This window comes from Ailuropoda melanoleuca, chromosome 15 (assembly GCF_002007445.2).
Source record: "Ailuropoda melanoleuca isolate Jingjing chromosome 15, ASM200744v2, whole genome shotgun sequence".
Taxonomy (NCBI): Eukaryota; Metazoa; Chordata; class Mammalia; order Carnivora; family Ursidae; genus Ailuropoda; species Ailuropoda melanoleuca.
The window spans coordinates 69,580,401-69,606,846 of NC_048232.1; the positions used below are offsets into that span (position 1 = coordinate 69,580,401).

At 38.5% G+C, this 26,446-nt stretch overlaps 2 protein-coding genes across 3 annotated transcripts in view; one reads left to right on the forward strand and one right to left on the reverse strand.

Moving 5' to 3' along the window:
- Positions 1 to 948: 948 nt before the first annotated feature.
- Positions 949 to 23,637, reverse strand: DEPDC4 (DEP domain containing 4). The gene is given in 16 exon segments (XM_034643672.1): positions 949 to 1,076; positions 6,085 to 6,135; positions 6,138 to 6,162; positions 9,134 to 9,259; positions 9,344 to 9,488; positions 10,845 to 11,022; positions 11,025 to 11,061; positions 13,263 to 13,403; positions 13,405 to 13,442; positions 20,297 to 20,434; positions 20,525 to 20,555; positions 21,035 to 21,303; positions 21,348 to 21,455; positions 22,864 to 22,963; positions 22,965 to 23,032; positions 23,445 to 23,637. Coding segments are annotated over 16 exon segments (1,776 nt in total).
- The window catches only part of SCYL2 (SCY1 like pseudokinase 2), a 58,208-nt gene continuing 54,877 nt past the window's right edge, over positions 23,116 to 26,446 (forward strand). Inside the window, exon 1 of one of the 2 annotated variants that reach the window (XM_002928485.4) lies at positions 23,116 to 23,344. The gene's annotated coding sequence lies outside the window, so the exon portion shown is untranslated. The remainder of the gene's footprint in view (positions 23,345 to 26,446) is intronic. The other variant, XM_034644373.1, reaches the window with a different exon arrangement.

Genomic DNA, 26,446 nt, shown 5'->3' on the forward strand with positions numbered 1-26,446 from the left:
ATTTTACATTCATTATTAAATTGGATCTTCAAAATGTCCCCATGAAGTAGGAAAAGCAAGGAGCTCCCATCCCAGTTTCAAGGCGAATATACAAGGGATTTAAGTGATGTGGCTAATAAATTGGAGGTATATGGGAGGAAAAAGTTTCCCTCAATGCTCTTAGGGTCCCTGGTGAGGTCTCAGAAGTAAACTGGTAAAAACAGAAGAAGAGGAGAAAAGCATACAAGTTAAGTTTTGTGTGCCACAGGAACCTTCATAAGAAAATGAAAACTCACAGAAATAGTCCTCTGTACTTTTTGGCTAGGTTTGATGACGAGGGGACAGTTGTGAAAGAATATAATAGGTTGAGTATTAGGTAGTTGTAATAAACTGGGGAAAACTTAGCAAGGCCTGTTTGTCCCGACTCTTCTTGGTGTCCCTTTGTCTTCAGAGATAAAGATGCCCCCGACCTTGAGTGTAAGGAGGGCACCTCTAACAGGACAGTTTTATGGCCTTTATCAGGGAAGACGGGCAAGGGGGGAGGAGGTCAGGGTGACTTTCCTGCTTCTGCCATCTTCTCAGACTCTTTCAGCTTAAAGTATTCAATATGCCAAATGCCGTATTTTGGGGTGGCATGTCATGAACCCCATCAGAGGCATGTTCAAAACACAATTGCATGAACACGAGCAGTGCTTTTTTCACTGTTCTGTGAGCTGTCTTAGCCCGTACAACTAAGCCTCTCCCGATTCTGATCTACAGATGAAAACCTTGCTTGGCCTCCACGTACACCAAAGCAATTCTCAATCAGAGTAGCCCTTGGAATCCTGAAGGCCATCAATTTTAGGGTTTTTGTCGATCTTCACTATAATGGCTTTTACTTAAACACACCTATGGTGATACCCTGGAATTATACTGCCTTGGAAAATGTAAACTTCTGCACCCAACTCTTTATACAGAATCTACTATCCTTCAAATAACAATATAGTAGTAGCTTAAAATGAGTGCATACCATGTACCAAACTTTTTGTGTTTTTCCCACATAAAGTCTTCAGTAACCTCAGGTCTAGATGTGTAGGTATTATTAGTATCAGCCCTACCTTACTGATAAAGGAACAAAAACTTGGACCACATGGCTAACAAGCTGGCACCACTAAGATTTATCTACGTCACCCGGGTGCTTAGAATTCCTCATCAATCCATTTACATATCCTTTCTCAGCTGCTTTTCCCATTCCCCTCACTGTCTATTTCAAACTATCCCCCTCTTCTCACGTGATCCATTCGTTGGTCCAACTCCTCAGACAATATCTCCTCTTCCCACTTCATCAAGGAAAATGAGTGCATCACTTGACAATCTCTCTCAACTTTCCACCTTGAACCTACACATTTATTTACATCTACGCACACTGTCATCTTTATTCCAATATCCCTCCTCGTGTGCCAGGCAAACCCTTGGTCTGTGCCCTTGAGGGCATGTCCTCTGCTCTCTTCTGAGAGGATCAGTATGCTGGAACCTCTGGCTTGACTCAGCACCACCCCAATTATTGCCCATTTTTCTCTCTTCCCCTTATCGTACACCCACTCTTAATTTCTTTAGCCATTCGTTCCCTTTCATCCCACTGCAACCTGGTTTTTGCCTCTCAAACTGCTGAATTAGCTCTCACTAGCTGGCTCCAGAGGGTTGGTGCAGTCCTGATCCGCCACAGAGCCCTCCTCCTTAAAATGCTACAACTCCTTGGCCTTATGGGCAGGACTTTACCTCATTCCCCTCCTCACACTGCTTCTCTGTCTCATTCATAGGTTCCTCTTTACTCGCCCCTTGACTACTGGTGTTCCTTCATGTTTTGTTCTTGGATCTCCTATTTTACCCGCTGTACTCCAAATGACCTCAATTTCCACGTGTTCCCAGATACTTAGTTTTAGCTCATACCTCCCCCCTGAGGTTCAGTGGTGCGCATCCAGCTGCCCTGCTGAAAATATCAACTAGGATGTCCCATACGTATCTTAAATCAAAAGGCCAAACCAGATTGGATCATCTCCCTAAACATGTTCTTCTTCCTGTTTTTCTGTCTGGAATGGCAGTAGTCAGGCCATCTGGAACTGGAGAGTCAGCTTTGAGTCACCTTTCTCTTTGACTGCCAGAAGCAGTCAAGTGTTGCCATTTATATTTCCCAAATATTTCTCAAACTTCTCCCCTCTTCTCCATCCCTTTTGCCTCCACCATAGTACAAGACTACATCATTTCTCACTTAGACTACTGTAATATCTTCTAAGAATGCTTTCAACCCATTTTACATACTGCTGCTAAGCATGCTCTATCTGAAATATAAATCTAGTCATATCACTGTCTCTCTCTCTCTCTCTCTCTTTTTTTTTTTTAAGAGAGAGAGTGCGTGTGCAAGTCGGGGAGGGCAGCAGGAGAGGGAGAGAGAGAGAATCTTTTTTTTTTTTAATTTGATTTCAATTAGCCAACATCATTAGTTTCAGATGTAGAATTCAATAATTCACTAGTTGTATATAACACCCAGTGCTCATCACATCACATGCCTTCCTTAATGCCCACACCCAGTTACCCCATCCCCTCATCCTCTGCCCCTCCAGCAACCTTCAGTTTGTTTTCTGGAGTTAAGAGTCTCTTATGGTTTGTCTCTCTCTCTAATTTCATCTTATTTTATTTTTCTCTCCCTTCCCCTATGATCCTATTCTTTTCCTTCTTAAATTCCACATGTAAGTGAAACCATATGATAATTGTCTTTCTCTGATTGACTTATTTCGCTCAGCGTAATACCCTCTAGTTCCCATGTCGATGTAAATGGTAAGATTCCGTTCTTTTTGATGGCTGAGCAATATTCCATTATATACATATACCACATCTTTATCCATTCACCTGTCAATGGACATCTCAGCTCTTTCCATAGTTTAGCTATTATGGACAAGGCTACTATAAACATTGGGGTGCATGCACCTCTTCGGATTATCATATTTGTATCTTTGGGGTAAATACCTAGTAGTGCAATTGTTGGGTTGTAGGGTAACTCTATTTTTAACTTCTTGAGGAAACTCCATACTGTTTTCCACAGTGGCTATTCCAGCCTGCATTCCCACCAACAGTGTAAGAGGGTACCCCTTGAAAGAGAGAGAATCTTAAGCAGGCTCTATGCTCAGTGCAGAGCCCTCATGGGGCTCTATCCCACAATGGTGAGATCATGACCTGAGCTGAAATCAAGAGTCGGACATTTAAACAACTGAACAACTCGAGCACTGCGAGCCATATCACTGTCTTAAAAGTAAGTTTCGGGGCACCTGGGTGGCTCAGTCAGTTGGGCATCTGTGTTTGGCTCAGGTTATGATCTCAGGGTCCTGGGATGGATCTCCACATCGGGCTCCCCGCTCAGCGGGAAGCCTGCTTCTCCCTCTCCCTCTCTCACTGCTAGCCGCTCCCCCTGCTTGTGCTCTCTCCCTCTCTGTCAAATAAATAAATAAAATCTTTAAAAAGAAAATAAGTTTCAATGTCTCCCCAACTGCCCAGTGATTTTCTTCATTGCTAAATGAGGCCCTTCAAGATCTGACTCTATCTATTTCTCTAGCTTTAATTCTTGCCACCCCTTGGCTGTGGTTTCTAGCACTTAACTATTTTTGTTCACAATGTTCCTTTTTCCAGAATATCCTTCCCTTCTCTACTCTTTTGGTTTAGCTAACATCTAATTATTTAAGACTCCTACTAGGCTCTTTCTCTTCCACAAACTTAGCCTGATCCCCTCAAACTAGGTGAGATAATCTTCCTCCAGTCTTCCATGACTTCCTCTGGTTTGAACATATCCCTATTGTATTTTATTATGATTGATTTATAATGGTTATCTCTCTCATACATCAATTCTTTCACTGAATTAATTTATTTGACAAATATATATTGAGTATCTACCATGTGTCAGTTACTTTGAACAATGGTACATGAGCTTATGGAAAGCAGGGAGATTATCTTATACATCTTTGTATTTTTTGATGCTTATACAAAGTCTGTTACATAACAGATATTCAAAAAACATTTAGTGAATAATTGAACAGATGGATGTGTGAATATTTGATATCAGGAGCATTTTAAAACAACACTCATGGGGCGCCTGGGTGGCTCAGTGAGTTAAGCATCTGCCTCCTCTGCCTTTGGCTCAGGTCATGATCCCAGGGTCCTGGGAAGGAGTCCTGTGTTGGGCTGCCTGCTCAGTGGGGAGTCTGCTTCTCCCTCTGCCCTTCTACCCACGTGTTGTGTCTCTCAAATAAGTAAATAAAATCTTAAAAAAATAATTAAAAATAGAATAACATTCATGAATTTAAGTAATCAATTCAAGTATAGGGAAAAGAACGTACAACATAAAACAGAAAGACAGTTTAAAAATTCAAGCTACCTGGGTGGCTCAGTCGGTTAAGCATCTGCCTTAGGCTCAGGTCATGATCCCAGAGTCCTGGGATCAAGTCCCACATTGCGTTCCTCGCTCAGTGGGGTGTCTGCTTCTCCATCTGCCTGCCGTTCCCCTTGCTTGTGCTCTCTCTCTCTGACAAATAAATAAATAAAATCTTTTAAAAATTCAATTAAGTTGTATAATGATATAATCTGAAAGTTTTACTCAATGAGGGATAAACTTCAAGAAGAGATAAAATAGTTACGCTTTAGGGGAAAATATTATGAGATCATTTTTCACTTTCCAAATGCTTGCAGGACATAGCACGGTGCAAGCACTTATATTCATTACCTCTCTTTAAAGCATGTTGTTGAACAGAAATAAATATTAAATGCCTACAACTCCTCCACTTCCCTCAAAAGCCAAAAGTAATGAGAAATTGAATGTAAAAAGCTAATGTAGTAATGGCAGCCAAATGAAGTTTAGTAAGCTATGGTTGAATTAATCCAAAAAGATTCCAGATGCTGAGCTCAGAATACTTCATTAGTATTGCTGTTTAACTGCCTCCAACGGACAGGATACATGTGGCAACATACCTGTTGCCGTATACCTTGTGTTCAAAGAAGAGAATGAGAGAAAATCTATTAGCTGAGAAGTTCCAAGTAAGTCCGACAAATAAATTTATGTCCTACTCTACGAATGTTTTTCTAAAAATTAGTAATGCCTTAGAAACTTTTATTTAAGGAAAAAACTATTACCTACTTTTCTAGTTGGCCAAGTTAATTAACTTCTCTCTAAAGCTTCATTTACCTTACCTATAAAATGGGATAATATTAATGCCTACAAAAAATATTGTGTAGAAGAAATAATTCTATAAATCCATGTTAGTGCTCAGCACAGTGTCTGACACATAGTAGGGCTCAATATTAGTATCAAGTACTAGTAAATGTTAGTAGTATTTAATATTTAAATAATAATACAATTTAAATATTGGTAATATTTTTAATTTACGATATTAGTATTGAGTATAAATATTAAATATTTAATAATTACCCAGTGGGGTAGATGCCATTATTATTCCCATTTTGTCAACGAGGAAGCTGAAACACAAGGAGGTTAAGTGATGTTCCTGGGCAATTTGGCCCCGGCACCTACATTTAGATCTATTATGTTATTTTGTCTCTCGCATGACAATCTTATGAAATTTATATTGAAAATATTTGATAGTTTAAAGAAAATCTAAACTAAGGCATTTGATCGATTGCCAGAAGACATTGAGTGAAACAATTCATGGCATCTATTCAACCGGGAAGGTCAGGTCTCTCTAAAACTAGGTCATTTCCTAGAAAAGAGTAGGGAAGGGGAGAGAGAGAATGACACACAGAGAAAGAATCTGAGAGAGTCAGACAAAGAGAAGAGAGCACAGGAGCAAGGAAGCAGGCAGGTAGGTAATAGGCAGAAGGGGAGGTGAGACTTGGAAGCAGCATTGAGAGAGAAAATTTTTGCCTTTTTAGATGAAAGTTAATCAGACAAAGGGCTTTCTAAAAGAACTACAGAAGAACTTGCTCTGGAGATCAAAAAAATAACCTTCACGTAACTACCTTTTATAACATTATATATTTATTACATACTCACCCTTGGCTCCTCTCCAACTTACTAGGCTGTAATAGTCTCTTAATGATGAAGAAGGAACAAATTTGAATCGATACCTCATATGGCATCTGGATCTTCTGCATGTAGAAGCTTCGGAGGTTTCTTACAACCAGATCCAGTAAAGTAACTGGAGTCTACATAAAAACAGATATTTTCAAATATTTAATATGAATTTTTCTCTAGCCAGGAATCCAACATAAAAAAAAACCCTCTCAATATTTTGGACCAATGAGTAGGGGAAGAGGATTGCAGATGGGGAGAGGGGGTGGGTAACAGAAGGCCTCTGAATTATAAAGGGTATAAATACTTGATTCTTTTATAGAATTCTTCAAATTCTATTTTCTACTTTCATGTATGTACTTTAACTGAAACTAGGTTAACCAATCCTTAGTGTAATGCTCTCCTATAATGAAAATTATTTGTACTTCCATAAAAACAGTGGTCTAAATAATCTTACACTGTAATTACATGGTCTGTATATAAATAGTTGCTTTAAAATACATTAAAACTTTATAATCTTAAAAAAGATAAATATCCTTTTCCAGTTTGGGTTACACAAAAGTAATCCCAGATTACTATATGTATCTGGGGTAAGTAATCCATCAGCTAATATTGTTATACAGGGCACTCCCTAGACATACTAATTCTGAACCTTCATGTGCACGCAGCTCTTTTATCCTGGACCCTGGGACACTTTTCCATTAGCTTCAAGTGTCCTGCCAATTTCCAGTCATGGAGCTGTTCCCATTAATTTGTTCTGTCATTCAGTGAAAATTTAGTGAGTGATTGCTGTGTTCTAAGCACTGTCCTAAGTGATGAATAAACAGACCAAGTTTCTGAAGTTAAAAAAAAAAAAAAAGAAGAAGAAGAAAAAATTTTCTGAACTCCTGAAACTTACATTCTCTTGGGAGATAAAGAGGATTTTAAAAAATCAGCAAATACATAATATAATTTCAGGCAGGGTTAAGTGCCATCAAGAAAGCATAAACCTGGGTAAGAGGTGAGAACAAAGAAGATGGGTAGCTCTCTTAGGGAAGGCTTCTGTGTTTCTGAGAGGGTAACATTTTAAGCAGAGGCCTTAACAGATGTGAAGTGAATAAGCCATACATTTTGGAAGAAAAGTGTTCCAGACAGACAGTAGACAGCATAGGTAAACCATGTATCAGGGGAAAGCTTAGCATGTTTGAAAGCCCCTATCATAAATAACCCTATCTCAGCGTCCCTGAAATACCCCATCCCCGGTCTCCAGAAGCCCTTCCCCCTGCTTCCTGAATCCCACCCCCACTTCCTCCAGCCTGTGTCAAGTTCTTTTGTGGCTTGTTACAAAATTCGAACCAGTGAGTTTCTCTATGACACTGCTAGTTCTGACATGACGGGAGGTAAAAAAAATGAGAAACTTCTCTCTAACTTCTCGACTATAGGTAGGAAAGATAGTTTATTTACCCAGAGGAGGAGGCAGGGTGAGAAAGAAGAATGTGCAGAAGTTAAGTGGTAAGGAAGAGGGGGACAGAGGAAATGTTCATTCTCAATTCCTGGTTGGAATCTGGGGCCTCTTTTACAATCATACGCCTGAATTTTCGTTTAGTGACTGTAAAATTAAAGATTTATGCAACCTGGGCCCTAACCTCCCTTTATTATTTTATTATTTTGATGAAAACCTAGGTTCCGAATAACAACTGACTTAAAAATGGGCTTTTAGAATATATTCCATTCAAAATTCATAAATGTGTATGGGGCACCCGGCTGGCTCAGTCAGCAGAGCATGCGATTCTTGATGTCAGGGTCGTGAGTTCGAAGCCCACATTGGGTGTAGCATTTACTTAAAACAACAAAATTCATAAATGGGGGGCTGCTTAATACTTAATACCATCTTTTTCTATTAAGTATATACTTAATACCATCTTTTTCTCTGAAATAATGGAAAAGAAGCTTCAGTTAAGGTTGAAAGAACCGCTACAAAATTTGAGCTAATATGTTTCTTGTGACATCAGAATTTTTTTTTAAACAAAGAAATTGAAGAAGAAACAATTCTTTGTAGAGGCTTTAAGAGAAATAACACCACTAAAAGTGCCACTGCCTGGTACTAAAATACAGAGTGAGGCTGAAAGACAATCTTTTTCTAAGATATTTCAAAAGATAATCAAGAAGGCGAGCCTATCTTACTAATTCTATTGCTATTCCTCTGCTTCAGGTCACCCTGTCTCTTGCCCAGATTATTACAAGAGCCTCGGAAAAGGTGTTTCTGCTTCTACCTTTGTCCTTGAACAACCCATTCTCAACACAAAAGTTAGGATTATCTTTATAAATGTCAGTCAAATCAGGCTACTGTTCTCCTCAAACCCTCCAGTGATTCCCCATTGTATTCCAAGCAGAAATAATGTCTCTCCAATGGCTTACAATGGCCCCCACGTCTCTGACCTCCTCTCCTACTACTCTCCCCTCTGCTCACCACTTCTTGCTCTTCCTCAGCACCCGGGCATGCATCACCCCTAGGTCAGCTGCACTAGGAACCGTTCTCTGCCCAATACCACTATCCTACCCTCACAGCCCTTTGGCTGATTCTCTCTCCCCCTTCCAGTCTTTGCTCAACTCTTACTTTCTTAGTGAGGCCAGTCTTGGCCACCTTAGTACTGTGTGTTCACCCTCACCCCAGCACCCTAAATCCCCTTAACTAGCTCTTTTTCCCTTTTTATTGCAAGTATTGCAACTATTGCCTTCTATCAAACTATATGATTTGATGATTTATTGTGTGTATTTGTTTTTTAATTGTCTGTTGTCCCTCACTTGGATATAAGCTCCTCAAGGACGTGCATCATTGTGTTTTGTATGCTGATGTATTCTAACCACCTATAACAGCGTCTGGCACATAGCAATGCACCAGAAATGGGTTGAAGAAATGAATCAATATTCTTGCAAATATTGACATTGTTCTAAGGCTGCTTCCTTCTTTTTAGTGGGTATGGGAAAACAGCATTCCTTCAAACTTTGCACATTACAGGTACTCAGTAAATTTTTTATTAAGTGAATGATTTGCCTTTTTGCTGGACGCAAATAGCTTAGTAATAAATGTGCCTAGGCAAAACGCCAGAGCTATTCAAGGTATACCTTGAATAGCTCAGAGTGATACTCCAATAAAAACCGAACTAGTTGTTCTGTCCATACTTTTAATAATGATCTCATTTGCAAAACTGCTTTGATAAGAGTTTTCAGGACCACTGTTTTGTTATCATACTGGAAACAGATTAACCTTAGCTTGAATAATTTTTTTAAAAAAAGACCAGAAAATTGTAAAACTGTTATTGTAATTTTTTTCACCTGTTTTTGTAACTTGTGGGTGTTAGGTTCTGATACAATAGCCATGAAGGTAAGTGGCTATCATAACTCTTCTCTAATGTTGTGCAGTAATAATCTTAGATACAGTTACGTTGCTCCAAATGCTTCTGTTCTTTTCTCATTTTCTCTAACATGGGTTACAAAAAAAATGGAGATTGTAATACTTGGTAGTCAGTTATAATGCTATGATGCTTTATTTGGTTTGTGGATTCTTTTTACACTAAAACGTTTTTAGGGTGAAATATTTCAAACACACAGGAAATTATTTTTATAATTCTATAGGCCAGGGCTGTCTGGGTGGCTCAGTTGGTTGAGTGATTGACTCTTGGTTTCAGCTCAGGTCACGAGCTCATGGGTCATGATCACACGGGTCATGGCATCAAGCTCCCTGCTGGGCTGGAGCTAGGCGAGAAGTCTGCTTGGAATTCTTTCTCTCTTCCTCTCTCTCCCCCTCTGCCCCAAATCTCCGCTTTCACACATGCCCACATACTCTATCTCTTCTCTCTCTCGCTCAAATAAAAAATGAATTAATCTTTATAATTCTATATGCCAAACACCTGCATAATTACATCCAGCATTATCGAGTAGTATTTTGTTTTAAACGTGAAATTTTATGGCTACCAACGTAGCTAAAAAGTGACATGATTTATGACACTCAATTTTTATTTTGGTAAAAGATTGCCAAATTAATACATCAGAAATTAATATTTCCAGATACGTCAGCTCTCTAATCCTACACTATATTAAAATGTGTTTCTTACAATGCCCCTGTGACATAGTTACCTTTGATCTAATGTCCTCCACTACATCAGTTACATTTGATATACAATTTACATGGCAGGTATAGTGAAATGAAAAAGTACTTCATGAAGTACTTTGACACCACTGAAGAAAAATATTAAAATGTGATACTCAGTTTATTAAATATTCTGTACTTTTTTTTTAAAAGATTTTATTTATTTATTCGACAGAGAGAGAGACAGCCAGCAAGAGAGGGAACACAAGCAGGGGGAGTGGGAGAGGAAGAAGCAGGCTCCTAGTGGAGGAGCCTGATGTGGGGCTCGATCCCAGAACGCCAGGATCACGCCCTGAGCCAAAGGCAGACGCTTAACGACTACGCCACCTAGGCGCCCCTGCTACTTTTTTTTTTTTAAGTAAGCTCTACACCCAGTGTGGGGCTTGAACTCATGACCCTGAGATCAAGATTCATATGCTCCACCAAATTAGCCAGCCAGGTTCCCCATGAAACTTGTATCTTTAAAAATATTTTAGGGGTGACTGGGTGGCGCAGTCAGTTCAGGGTCCGACTCTTGGTTTCAGCTCAGGTCATGATCTCAGGGTCATGAGATTGAGCCTGTCGTCCCTCTCCCTCTGCTCCTTCCCCTACCCCCGCTCTCTGTATCTCCAAAATAAATAAATAAATAAAATCTTTTAAAATATTTTATTATAGAAAGAACTAAAGTTTGAATATCTTCTTTTTCCTAAAAGTTCAATGATTCCTGACTGAATGTCAGAGTACTCATCAGTGAATAGGCAATCTCTCTCTTGATTACAGTATTTTACTATGACATCAAAGAGTATCTTCCGTATACTCAATCTTGTCTTTTCTGTTTTGTACTAACTGCTGAGTAACTGCAACTATAATTCGTCAGGGAAGTATCCAAACATTTAATTGCTGCATTAATAAACCAGTTGTCAGCACCACAGATTAAAAAAAACAACAAATTAATAGTTAGCATTTCCATTTAACTACCGAAAACACTGTTTGATAAAATATAACAGTCTAGTTTGTATTTAACCAAATCTAAAGAGACTAATTTTGAGAGAATAATTTTAACAATTTTTGCTGGATGATTACAGGAGTAAATTAGAGGGAATAGCATTTTTCTTCACCAAATACCACCACAGCTTTCTGTACCTTTATATTCAAGGAATTAAAATATTTTTTGCCACCTTTTCATTTTTCCTAGTTTTCTTAGATTTTGTTCAGAGGAGTTCATCTGCACTGTTCAATTCCATGAGTGATTCCCTTGCTTTTCCCACTCCAATAATTAGGTGCACGTGGTTCTATCATTTTTGAAAAAAAGATACCAAATATTTCCCCAGTCAAGATGCACTTCTATTCCACCACACTTTTCTCTTTTTTATCTCCCTACCCGAGTAAAACAAGAAATTCAGGATCCTTTCACTCCTCCCTCTCTTCAGTGATGTCTTTAATTCCTCCTTTTCCTCATGGGCTGCCATCTGAACACCCAGGTTTTGTAGAGACAGGTTGGTATTTATTCTAATTTCCTTTAATACTGGGTCCATTTTGTTTTGGCTTCTTATTTAGCACTTACATTTTATACATCCTCCCAAAGTCTTACCATGTCAACTAGGAATTAATACGTGTGTGTGTGTGTGTGTGTGTGTGTGTGTGTGTGTACATACCACATGCCGATACACAATCAGAGAGAAGAGAAAATGCTAGGCGGTCACAGATCAAAGTTCATTGCCTACACTGTTTTCTTCCTTCTCCATCTATCTCCATCCGGCTGTTCTTTGTAATCTGATTGAAATCTTTCCTCAAATATTTTCTTAGGTGTGACTAGTTATCTTGTAGACCCTCATGTTGCAGATGAAAAGATTTATGGCTTTTGAATTATTTTTCTCTTGCAGATAGCCTACCCTTTTGCCTGGAAATGCCAAGTGATATAAGGCCTACTGGCTGATGAGATCCCTACACTCTCCCTGTCTCAAGGGCTGGAGAAGACTCAGCCATTTGTTTGGGTCTTTTTTGGCCCATTATGAATTAAGGAAGCCAACCATGTGCAAATAGGGCCACAGGTGACTATCTAAGTGGGTCCACAGGTCCCTAGTCACCAAACCCCTCTCAGGATCTGAAGCTTTCTGGTTCTCAGCCTTGGAATATAATGTTCTTTTCTTGTTTGGCCCATATGGGGAAAAGCATCATATATCAGGGTCTCCCTGCTGGAATTCCAACAGTACCCAAGGTTTTATACTTATAGTTCCTAGAAGCTGGTTTATTCAGGAGTGATGGGGGAAGGAGAAGGGAACCTCACGCAGGTTATATGGTTCCCTGAATATCTCCACAAATGAGGCTGATTTTATGATAGGGCTTATCTCATTGGACTGTACTTTAAAAAAATTTAATTAATTAATATTATTTTTAACATATAATGTATTATTTGTTTCAGGGGTACAGATCTGTGATTCATCAGTCTTACACAATACACAGCACTCACCACAACACGTAGCCTCCAGTGTTCATCACCCAGCCACTCCATTCCCCCGCCGCCCTCCCCTCCATCAACCCTCAGTTTGTTTCCTGAGATTAAGAGTCTCTTATGGCTTGTCTCCCTCTCTGGTTTCCTCTTGTTTCATTTTTTCCTCTCTTCCCCTATGATCCTCTGCCTTGTTTCTTAAATTCCACGTGAGTGAGATCATATGATAATTGTCTTTCTCCTATTGACTTATTTCGCTTAGCATAATAGCCTCTAGGCTGTAATGTTTTGTTCCATGAATACCTCCCCTACTAGATGATAGATTCTTTAAGGGGAGGGATAAACAAACTGGTAGAAACTGTGATGGTTATATTATTTTAGGGTCATAAAACAAATGATAGAACTTTGGAAAACACAGCGTGGTGCAGGGAATGGATGAATGACAAATCATTACTAAATTCATATGACTGAAACCACTCTGATCTCCAATGATCTTCTCACAGGTCATAACCAACAATTTTCTATGTTAGATCAAATGAGAATTCACAATAATTAATTTATAGAAGAGATGTCAGCTTAGATGTATGGATATGTTCTTACAACTTAACATACCAAGGGAAAAATATGTGAAAGGATTCTTTAGTTATAAATTATTTAACAATCAAAATGATCACTTACTCAGGTAGACATAAGCTTGGAATAACCTCTTTGTCCAGACAAGTGTTTGAGAGAATAAGATCCTCCACTTTACTTAATTGAAGATTTTGTGTTTTAACAGGAGGCTCCAAAATATTTTCCAAGAATGGAAGGTGAATCAGTTAAAAAAATACATAGCAATGTCTGCTGTTTCCAAACACCTTCCACAGCTTAGAAACAAAAGTAAGTAACCACCAAATTGATAAATAACATATACACATTCAACCAATATTATAAAATTCTTCCATATCTAAATAATATAAAAGAAAATTACCTTAATGTGATATAATGAATGAATTTAATGCCAGGGTAATTTAAATTTACTGAATTACAATTTTTCTTTTCAAAATTAACCTTTAAATAGACATCAAAGTCATGAGCTATATTGATTTTATTTTCTGCTAACATTGATTATAAAGTGATAAGATCTAGCTTGTATTTAGTTAGTTGTTTGTTTTTTTATTTACTTATTTATTTATTCCTTTATATATTTTTAAAGTAGGCTGCATGCCCAGTATGGAGCCCAACATGGTGCTTGATTTCAGAAGCTTGAGATCAAAAGTTGGCTGCTTAACTGACTGAGCCACCCAGATGTCCCTGATCTAGCTTTTAAAGCCAACAATAGGTTAATTCCAAATATAAAAAACTGCTAGTCAAGCTTATGAATTATTGTACACATCTGAGAGAATATGAAATTACCAATTATAATTTTATTCAAGCAGCATAGTTGACTATATTTCTTATTTTTAAATTAAAATATAGTAATAGGTTGATCTTAACTTGGGTTTTTGGTTATTCCTGTTAAGAGTTAATGAAAATTTTCATTATCCTAATCATGATGTCATAATTAATGTTTTCTTTTTCCTTTAAATCAAACAAAATTATGAAAGGAGCAGCTATAGTAAATCTCTTGCAGAGCTCCCAAGCTGGTAGCCTGTGCATTAAATTTGGATCATGGCTATGGTTTGTTTGGTTATAAAGTATTTTGAATAAAATTAACTTGTATAAAAATGACAGATTTCATGTAAAATTCTGGGTTTCAAGCTTCCCTGTAAAAAAATCACAAGATCTCATAAAGCACTGGGCTTGAATTCAAATGCCTGGTCACAGAGATTTAGTATGAATTAGTGGATACTCTCTTTGGACTGGCATGTCATTTCCAGTTCACCACAAATCCTATCACTCCATTGTACCCCAAACAGTGTGGCAGGGTCTCAGTTACCATTTTCTTGATACTGTCCTGTTGGCTTAGCTCTAGTAAAAATCAATTTCCCTATACATATCTATATCTCTGTGTTAAGTGGGAAAAGGAAAAATAGCTGAGGGCCATACATTTCAAGCAAAACAATGGTGTGTGTGTGTGTGTGTGTGTGTGTGTATGTGTGTGTGTGTTTGATAATTAAGTACTCCCTGGCTCTCTGATCTGTCTGGCTCCTAAAGGCACCTCAGTTTGCTACCTTTGAGTTAATGACCAAAAATAAATCAAATTAACAATCCTTTAGTAAAGACTTGAGATTATAAATAGCCTCTAATCAATCAGTCCATGTTTGTTAATACCAAACTTTTGGCATGACACTGAACAGGTGTTAGAAAAAGATACATGAAAGGTAGTGGACCTTCAGCAGCCATACCCTAAGTAAGGAGGCTAGGCAGATTTTGTGAAGTCACCAAGAAGTACAAGTAGATATATTATAAACAAGTCTATAACTGGAAAAAAAGAGTATTCTGCAAGAGCATCAAGGCAGAGATTAATTTATTCAACAAATATTTATTGAGACCTCTTTTGTGCTAGGCACTGTTCTAAGTGTCAGGGATACAATGGTAACCTAAGCAGACAAAAATCCTTGCCTTAATGGATCTTATACTCTAAGGTGGAGGGGAAGGAGGCAATAAACAAAGAAACAAAGAAACAAAAAGTGAAATAATGAAGTTTGTCAGTTAGTGATAAATTCTATGGAGAGAAATTGAGCAGAAAAGAAGAGAAGCAGTTCAAGACGGGGTAGTATTGCAATTTGAAATAAGATGTGCAAGAACTATCATTGGGAAGATGATATTTAAATAAGAATCTGAAGGAGACAGAGCAGAGAAATGTGCATGTCTAGAACATACTAGCCCAATGAAGAAATGATAAACATTTCTAGTTCTGTGTAGAGAAATCAAACTCAAGATGAATATTTTTTTAAAGATTTATTTATTTGAGAGAGGGGACAGGGGTCGGGGGAGGGGCAGACAGAGAGGGAGAAGGACAAACTGACTCCCCACTGAGCACAGAGCCCAATGGGGGGCTAGATCCCAGACCCTGAAATCATGACCTAAGCCAAAATCAAGAGTCAGCCACTCAACCAACAGAACCACCCAAGCTCCCCAAACTCAAGAAGGATATTGTGGCAATGCACACCATCACCATGGTCATCTTTATGGAGCACTTCATACTCAGTGATCATTGTGCTGAGTGGAGGATACAAGGGGGATAGATTCTGCATTTGATGAATGTACGATCTATCCAGTGTTTAGGATAGCCTATATACACACACATATATGTGCATATATGTATATATGTATAGGATGTATATATAAAAATAAAATATTTATTCAATGAGGAGAATGTACTTGTGCCATTCATCCATTAAACGTTTACACACCTACCAACAGCTAGGCTCTATGCCATTCAATGGGGACACAACAGTGAACAAGAGAAGGACTGTCCCTAAGTACCTCACACTCTAGTGGGAGTTAAGATAAGTAAGTAAACAGGCAATTTCATTAAGTGTGCAAATGTTTTGGTAGGAGGAGTACAGTGTGTTCAGTAGGATGCAAACTTTGTTTCCACTGAGAAAACCTATGTCCAAACATATTCTGGAAGTCAAGTAAAACATTAACAGTGGAGTTGCTCTAGCTGATAGAGGCATTCCTGAGACCTACCCCACAGAGATGAGGGAGAAGTTGTATTCTGCACTCTAGCATTTCTAAAACAACACACATATATTTTTGAAATATTAGTCGTGATATTATTAGTAAAAAACCAAATAACTGTAAAAAGCAAACAAATGTCAGCAAAGGTGGTTCACCTTAACTCTTTGTGCCAAACGAATGCAAATTTGCAATGAAGCCTGAAGTGATCACACTGCTTTACCACTGCTGGCAGAGTTCTCAACTCAACTGAAGCAGTTTTTGTAGTTTATTGAAATTAAGAAATGGCTTTTCTCAAAAATAGAGGAACTAATACTTCTATTTCCTGGATGAAATTTATATAGATGTGTTGCCAATTGCATTCGTTTAAACAGCCTTTTTTTTTTTTTTAAAGTAAGTTCTACACCCAATGTGGGGCTTGAACTTACAACCCCGAGATCAAGGGTCACATGCTTTATTTATTTATTTATTTATTTAGGTTTTTTATTTATTCATTTGAGAGAGCAAGCAGGAGTGAGAGCATGAGTAGGGGGGAGGGTCAGAGGGAGAGAGAGAAGCAGACTCCCCACTGAGCAGGATGCCCAATAGGGGCGAGGCTCTATCCCAAGACCCCAGGATCATGACCTGAGCTGAAGGCAGATGCTTAACCAACTGAGCCACCCAGGCACCCCAAAAGTCACATGCTCTTATCAACAATAGTCAAATTATGGAAAGAGCCCAAATATTGATAGATGAGTGGATAAAGAAGAGGTGGTATACATAGGCAATGGAATATTACTCAGCCATCAAAAAGAATGAAATCTTACCATTTGCAACAGTGTGAATGGAGCTAGAGAGTATTATGCTAAGGTGAAATGAGTCAGAATAAGACAAATACCATATGATTTCACTCACGTGAAGTTTAAGAAACAAAATAGATGAACATGGGGGAAAGAAAAAAAACACAGAGAGAGGTAAACCATAAGACACTCTTAACTATAGAGAACAAACTGAGAGTTGCTGGAGGGGAGGTGGGTGGGGGCGATGGGCTAAATGAGTGATGGATATTAAGGAGGGCATTTAATGTGATGAGCACTGGGTGTTAAGTAAGTGTTGAAACACTAAATTCTTCTCTGAAACTAATATACTATAGTATATTAACTAACTAAATTTTAATTTAGTTAACTAACTAAATTTTAATTTAGTTAACTAACTAAAATTTAAATAAAAACTTAAAACATAAAAAAGTCACATGCTCTACCAACTGGGCCAGCCTGGACCTCTAACCAGCCATGTTTTGCCAAACAGAAAGTGGCTTAAATGTTCTTGTTGGTCAGATAATTATTTACTTTTATAAAACCAGATAGTGTCTGTATTGTTTTATTCCTAATTTTATGTCTGTTAATATGTCTGATGGGGTCGTTTTTTGCTTGAGGATCACAGAAAAATCAGATTTCAGTGGATAACAACAACAGCAAAAACTCCATTCATGCCTGATTTGTTAGAAATTGGAGAAACTTCCCAATGCGCTTTCTCCAAAAAATTTTGGTTTGGAAACTTATCTTCAAAGCAAGTGAATTTTTTTTTTTTTTTTTTGCATTAACTGTAAGAGCAGTCAGTCAATTTTAAAGTTAGGTCTCTTTTGCAAAACTTTTTACAAACAAAAACAAAGAACAAAAAACCCTGCAAACTACTAGATTTAAAAGCTTTTGAAGATAAAGAGATTTCTTACTAGTAACCTGTTAAAAACTCCTCTGAAAACTCTGCTTTTGTTAGAAAGAACAACTAAAATTATTTTTGTGTTTCTCTACTCCGAAGGCTGACACATTCAGTTGAGACAAAGAGCAAACATACCAAATATGTTTCACTCATTCTCATTTCATGACTTAGCAATATTTTGCTGCAACAATAATGATAAAACACTGATAAAAGCACGGAAATCTAAGTCTGAATCTTGATGCCATTAGTTAAGTGTGGAAACTTGGCAAATTATCTAATTTCTCTAAGTCTGTTTTTTTGTCTATAAAATAATCAGTCTAAACTAAAACAGTGGTTCCCAGACTTGGCTGATTTTTGTTTTAACACAAAAACTCTTTTTTTTCTTCAAAATTTGATATTCTTTTGTTACTTAATATTTAAAATTTCTAGCTAAATGCAATAGTATTAAATCTACGTATATTCCTCCTAATTTCATCTAACATTTTCTGTTAAATATATCACACATCAAAGAGTATATAAAAACATATGTACCACTTAAAGTATTTTGGGGGGACCTGGGTGGCACAGTCGGTTGAGAGTCTGACTCTTGGTTTTGGCTCGGGTCCTGATCTCAGGGTCGTGGGATTGAGCGGGCTCCACACTCAGTGCCAAGTCTGCTTGAGATTCTCTCCTTTTCCATCTGCTCCTTCCACCATTTGTGCTCTCACTCTAAAATAAATAAAATCTTAAAAAAAAAAGTGTTTGGGAGATAGATATCAGGGAGGGAAGAGACATAAAACACTATTCTCCTCTGTAGAAAATTAATAGATGTACCTAAGACTGAAAGATCATGAGATGGAATTATAAGCATGCTATTTAGAAATACGAGATACAAGTTGCAAATGGTTGTCTCTGGGGAGGGCGAAATGAGTGAGAGGAGAAGGGTAGGGAACTCCTAGTTTTTGTTAACAAAACCAGAAGGACTATTTGAATGTTTTACATTCAATAATAATATTTTAAAAAGTTCATCAGAATGCCAGTTTTCCTTTCCTACTGTCTTATGTATTTATTTATCCTTCTGAATCTCAGTTTCCCCAACTATAAAAATGGGAGTTTTAACCCTTACTTTACAAGCCTATTGTTAGATTATAAATAATACACACAAAATGCATAACAGATTGCTTAGCAAGGGAAAGGCCCAATAACTGGAAACTTTTTTTTATTAGGATATTTATTGATAAATTACACCCATCTTTAGTTAGGAATTTCTAGAGGTACCCTATATCCTCAAGGGGAAATGATGGGACAACTTGTGTTTTTATTTGTAGTAGATAAGAATCACTTTTGCTTGGCTCCTCTTCTTCTGAGGGTCCACTATTTTCTTCAGAGTTCTCTTCTAGTCCCACTTCTCTTCTTACTGCCCTTTCTTTGGGCACCTTGTCTTTCCCGTATCATGCTTCTCCTAATTATTGTTATCTTTTGCTCCTCCAAGGTGCAAATCATTCTTGTCTTGCTTCTGTAATAGTTTGACCAAATGTAGTAAAAGATGTAAACATTAATGAATTATGCATGCATCCCTCTCAACTGCCCTGGGTATGGGGCTCTTCTTGAGACCTTTAGTGGCATCCTAAGGAGAAAACCACAAATAGATGAAGCAAATAGTAAAGAGGAGTTGAGCAACAGGTTGCTTAGTTTGTCCTGAAAGATAAAGGGTAGGGAGATGTTTGGGAAGGGCTTATACAATGGAAAAAGGATACGCTCATAGAAGATGGTCTATAAATTATAAATAGTAAGGACTGGTAATGAGTCTACATGTCTTTTTTTCTGGTAGTATGGAGTATAGCACCTCAGTTAACCTGATAGTGGTCATTGTAAAAAATAAATGTTATTGGATCTATGTCGCCTCACCTGTCTCATCTGATGTAATTGCTATGTAGAAGGAAACTCTAATAAAGGAGTAGAGAAGGAATACACCAAACACACTACGTTTATCATATTTGAAAAGTCAATTCTTGGAGACAGTAAAAAGATCAGTGGTTACCAGAAGTCTGGGGGAAGGGAAAGATGAATAGGTGAACCAGAGAGGGTTTTTAGAGCAATGAAACTCTTCTGTTTGATTCCATAATGGCGGGTACATGCCATTATACATTTGTCAAAACCTGTATAATGTATACAACACAAAGAGTGAACTCTAATGTAAACTATAAGCTTTGGGTGCTAATGATGTATCAAAGTAGGTTCACAGATTGTAACAAATATATCACTTTGGTACAGGATGGTAATACCTATGGGGGCACGTGTCGATACTTGGGGACTCTGCTTTCTGCTCAATTTTTTTTTGTGAACATAAAACTGTTCTAAAAAATAATTTAAAAAATCAGTTTTTCCTTACAAAGTTCTGGAAAAAGATAATGAAAACTGAAATTACCTTCTTTTGAAAGTGAAAGAACAGGTTTGTCAACTATGATATTTGGAGGTAAAGCCGTATTCCCACTCATTGTATGAATAGATTCCTCTATTCTTTCCTCACTAATCTCTTGTGCTAGAGGATTTGAAATCATTTCATCTTCTGGAAGAAATAATATGTGGACTTTTATATTTTATGTGGGATCAAAATTTCAAATATACATTTTAACTTATTAAAACTTATTTAGACATTCCTTATTTCCACAAAGGATTTCAGGGAGCTCACAATAAAAAACACAAGTAATAAATTTATTAGATAATAGAATGTCACCAAAAGAGGACAAATTAAGATTGTAAATAAAAAGAATATATACTAATTCTAAAGTTAACATGATTAATATGATGTAATAGAAAATTTTTACTGTGCGTTTCCAGATAACCTTGGCTCTTTTTACTTTGGTTAAGTCACTTTTCAAAATTGTAAAGCATATAATTCATCAAAGAAGATACAAATTTTTCCTTGTATAAATTCTGAAAAAATTTATGTGGTAATGTCTTTCATAGCGGTTTTAGAGCAAACACAGACATGGATTAATTTTCACACGACTTTTCTTTTATTGGGTTCTGAATAAAACTGAAAGCTTAACATTTAAGTTGAGCTCTGTGAAGTCTGTTCTGTCAAGAGTCTAAACACAAGATATTACAGTATATTGGCTAACACTAACCTTAAAGATTCCTTGCTTTTATTTCATCAGTTAACCCATTCCCAGAATCCTTTTCTTCTTTCACAAAAAATATAAGATGATTTATTGCCTAGAAACCTGTAGAGACTACTGTTTGAAACTTCAGATTCTAATTCCTTTTCATTTTTAAATAGCTTCATTCCTACTGGTTCAAATGCTTTATGATTCATTAGAATGTGGCAAAGACAAGCTCCTTTAAGAAGAGAGGTGTCATTACTACTTAGACACATATTTAAAATAAGATGACTTAATACTACATCAACGGCAACAGAATCAGTTAAACAGTCTTTGTAACTGTTTTGTTATCATACTGGAAACAGAAAGATTAACCTTAGCTTGTTCATAAATGATGTATCCATTTTATTTCAACTTGAGTCTGAAGGGAGTGAATAATACCATCCCATAGCTGAGTAGATTGAAAAGGACCAGAGCATCCTGAAAAGAAAAAAATTAAACGGTTCTTACAAATTTAGATTACACAAAAATCTGTGTTTCCCAGGTTTGACAACCTTATGCTTTTATATGGCATATCCGCTGCCAGTGTCTCTCTTAAGTTTTTCTTCTCCTCCCATCTTATGTAAACCATAATCTGTTTACTAAGACTGCACCATGTTTGTTTGTCTGCCAATAAAAACAGAGTAAACCCAGGAACTTGTTTCACTGATATGAAATATATTATTGTGTGAATTTATATACCCTTAGTGTTACATGATTAACTACTAGCTACACTTAATCTTGAAGAATATTATTTTAGAGCATATTTAAAAGGAATGTACACACACATTGGAGTCTTGATTATTAGAGCTGTGGCTTCATGAGGCTCTTTGCTTCTTCTTTCTTCTTTTTGCCTTTCTTGACCCATGGCAAGCTCTTCATGAAAGAGATCTAGGCCAAGGAGCTGAACAAAACTAATCAGTTTATCTGCCAGTTGTTCTGTAAGAAAAAGTATGTGAGGAATAATGAAAATCTGAGAACAATAAAAATGTTCATCATCTGGGGAACATTTAAATAAATTATGTCATAGACTTCCTGTGGAATAAAATAGCTAATTTGGAAGAATGAGGTTTTTTGGAAGAATGAAATCTTGGAAGGATTTCAATAAGTAGGAAAAACAAAACAAAAATGAAAAGCAAGTAGAAAATGTGTACACTATCATCTTAGTTATATAGAAATAAATTCCTGAATTACACACAAATATATGTAAATAAATAGAAAGGTCTAGAAGGCTAACCTTCAAACAATTAACCTTTGTGTTCACTTTTTATTCTATATATTTGTGAACTTTTTAATTTTACATAATAGTCTGATGTTTATAACAGAATGACAGAAATAAAAGCCCCATCACCTTCAAACGTCTTTTGTAACAAACTGTCCATCTGTTTATCCTTGAAATATTAGCCCAAGACCCTTAGGATAGTGCGGAGACAGGAGTAAGGGATGAGGAGTGAAAAGGGAGGAATTAGGGGAGGAGAGGAGGGAGTGATGAGCGAGTAGGTAAGAAGGTAGGGTGGAGTGGGGTGGAAAAAGCTAGGAGTCTATGATCAGTGCAGACAAGGGTATAACCATCTGTCTCTCTAACCTTTATTAAACAAGTAGGCTGGGTTAAGGACATGATTCTCATGCTTGCCATCTAGTACTTTAACCCTTTGTTGTTCTAAGTGTAGCCTGCTGACAAGCAGCATTGGCGTCATCTGGGCACTTAATAGAAATGCAGAGTATCAGACCCTATTCCTGAATCCAAACTGCATTTTAACAAAGTCAGTGATTCTTCACCCAGGACCAGAGGGGGCAGGTCAGCTGCCCTTCCCTTCAGTACACATTTGGTTAGGATCTATAGGGCTGTCGGTCCTCGTTTTCCGGCAGAAGGCAACGTTAGGGCTCACAAAACTCTGCCCGCTCGGTCCTGGCCCGCGAAGCCGGCTCTGGCCGCCAAGGATACGGAACCGCCGGGGTCAAAGGAACCGCCACCAGCTCGCGATCGGGTTCCTCCCCTGGCTCGTAACCCCGCCCCCGAGCTTCAGGTTGGGGCGGGGCCTAGGTTCCCTATGCCCCGCCCCTTCCGAACCTGCCGGAAGTGACGTCATGCCCTGGCCAGTCGGTCTTTCGGTCTTCTTCCCCCTCCCGTACTCTTCTTCCCCAGTCCCTCCCCTCCCCTCCCCCTTCCCTCCTCCGGCTCCAGCCTTTGAGGCCGCACGGCTGGAGGAGGCTATGGAGTAAGCTGGCGGCAAGGGCCAGGCTCTGAGGCTGAGCAGGAGCAGCCAGGAGGCATTTGGGGGGGCGGGGGAAACAAGCCCCAGCACCGCCCCTCCCGGGAAAGAGGGGAAGAGGTAAGTGACCGCCCACGGGCACCGGGTGATCTCCTTCACCTGCCACACTCCCTTCTGGGCTCTTAAGGCTAGCGAGGAAGGAATGGGGAAGGGCTCGCACCCAGAGTAGGCCTTCCCAAGGCCCTTAGAGGTGGTGACTGTTGCCTGGTGACGGGCCTGCCGGCTGCGGGCCGGGACGGTGGGCGCCCGCGCGAGGCCGGGCTGGGGGAGCGGGGAGCTCCGGGGAGCAGATCCGAGAGGCCCGAGTCCCCCGAAGAGGCCTTGAGGCGACGGGAGAGCAGGGCCGGAGTCATCTGCGGGAGGGAGAGCCCCTCTCTCGGGCCCTGGAGCTCCGGTTTCCGCGGTGGAGATCTTGGTTCCCTTTTGGGAAATTTGACACTACTCCGCGACTGGGTGAGACAGCGCCAGTCAGTTCTGAGGTCTGCACCTGATTACCTGGGTTACCGAACAGCGCCCTACGGCCAGGCGTCCTTTCAGGCAGTAGCTATAGTTTTGGAACGGAAGGTTATTGTGTGTGAGGTGGGTGGGGCAGGTGTTTTGTGAAGACTAACACCCCCCTCGGTGGCTCCTGCACACTTGTTTTTCTAAGCGGGAATGAAAAGGTGGAGGAAGGTTTAGAACGATAAAGCTTGCAAAACTTCTTGGGATCCGACTAAATACATACCTCTGATCACTAATTAAGGAGACCAATAGTATCATGTCAACCCGTATAACAATCTTCAATGAGACTGGACTCGAGCGACTTAAAAAGTGCCATGTCAGTAGTGACTTAACATTGTAAATGCAAACTAGTTTTTGTAGATCAAATTCGGGCATTATTTGCATGATGACTTTCTTTTTTTTCTTTTTTTTTTTTAAACAAATTGGGTTCTGTGAATAGTAAGTTTTCTAAGTAGTGTCGCACCCCTATCCATTCTGGAAAATTAACGATAATCCTCCAGACCTGCCTGTCACTTTAAAACCTGATCATGGCTTGAAAGTCAGGTACTTGAAGCTTCCTTCTAGACTTTGCAGGTTTTTTTTGTTTGGCTTCCTGTCTTACTCTTTAATATAAATATTAATGTTAAAGCTTAAAAATGGTTTATCAGCTGAGTGTATAAGTAGAATTCTTGAGACTGTATTAAATTAGTCATAAAAGGCGCTTTTGGAGGATTGTGTAAAGGAAAGGGACCTAATGGAAGGTAAGGACCTTCATTCTGTTCAGATCCACTTTACACACGTGCCAAACCTATTCTTTTGTCTGTGAGATCCATAAACACCCAATAAAAACAGACAGATTGTACTTCATACAATAGAATACTTCTGAACAATTCAACCCAATAATTGGGAATAACTACTGTACTCAATTTTGAAGTTCACTATTTACCCCCACCCCCAAATAGGTCCTCTTACTGTGTTTAACTCAAGTGACTAGCTTCATCAGCCCTTTCTATAGAAGTGTGACATCTTCCTGTCTTACATGACTCATATTAATCTTTCTTGAAGTCTATTAATTTGGCCTCTTGAATATGTCCACTCTTCCTAATGATAATTAGTTTCCTAATTATGGCCTACTTGCATTTACTGTGGCTGGATCTGTAGTTTTCCACACCAGATTCAGTGACTTTTTCAAAACGCAGATCTAATCACATTGTCTTCATGTGTAAAGCCCTTCAGTGACTTTCCTTGTTTTTAAGAGAAGCTAATATCCTTAACAACCTGTTTGGGTCCCTGGTTACCTTTCCAACCTCATCTTCAGTGTGTTCTGGCATTCCTTTCTCCCCTAGTCACTCTTCTTTCTGTTCTGCTTCAAGTACATGGCTTTTGGTTATTTATGATACTTCCTCTGCCTGGAAATGCACTTCTTTTCCTTTTCATTCAGTTACTACTGCATGTTCAGCTCAGTTCAGGGAAGACTTTCCTAGTTAAGATAGAGTCCCATAATTTTGTTCACGTGACACCATTTGTAGAGTTGCCATATTTATTAATACTTAATAAATTAATGAGATGTTTCTCATGTGATACTGTGTAAGTCCTAAATAAATGTTTGTTAAATGAATGAATTCGTTCAGTGCTTATGAAATGTGCCGGGAATTATATTAAGCATTTTATGTGTCATCATCTTTAATCCTTCGAATAGCCACTTGATATATTTGGGTGGCATGTCCTCCTTCTTATGGATTAGAAATAGTGTTAGGGAGGTAGTTGGTGGTCCCAGTGCTAGTTAAGTATTAGAACAGGTATTTGAACTCAGGTTTTCTTGGCACTGAAGATTGTGTAGTTAATAACATAACATTTAATTCACACACTGTGCATCAGAACACCTGGTGAGCTGCTCAAAATACAAATCCCCTGACATACTTTTTAGATTCTGATTCCAAAGGTTTGAGATAGTAGGTAGGCATCTATGTGATTATCAGGTTAGCCAGTCATTTGGATGTTATTAGATGTTCATCAGTGTTTGAAAACCATTGCCTTAAACAGTTCAGTACTTTATGAGTTTCAGTTTTCACACATTTTACTTCACTGTATTTCAGATTTTGTATGTTGTTAAAGCCAGGAAGAGCTGTAGACCTAAGGAAGTGAGCTTATTGGTCAGTCTTATTTCCTGCCCAGTTATTCCTTCTCCTCCTTCTCCAGCTGAAGGGGTTGAATAGTGAGATTCCACCACAATGCTGCTACTTTTTTGAAATTATGGTAATTTTAAGAATCTGATTGAGTGGGGCGCCTTGGTGGCGCAGTCGTTAAGCGTCTGCCTTTGGCTCAGGGCGTAATCCTGGCGTTATGGGATCAAGCCCCACATCAGGCTCCTCCGCTGTGAGCCTGTTTCTTCCTCTTCCACTCCCCCTGCTTGTGTTCCCTCTCTCGCTGGCTGTCTCTATCTCTGTCAAATAAATAAATAAAATCTTAAAAAAAAAAAAAGAACCTGATTGAGTTCCTGTAGTAAAAACTACGCTAAGTACTTGGGCTTGAAGTGCCTTCAGACGAGTTGGATGTGATCTCTCCTCAGATCTTATTNTTTTTTTTTAAAAAAATTTTTTTTTTTTAAAGATTTTATTTATTTATTTGACAGAGATAGAGACAGCCAGCGAGAGAGGGAACACAAGCAGGGGGAGGGGGAGA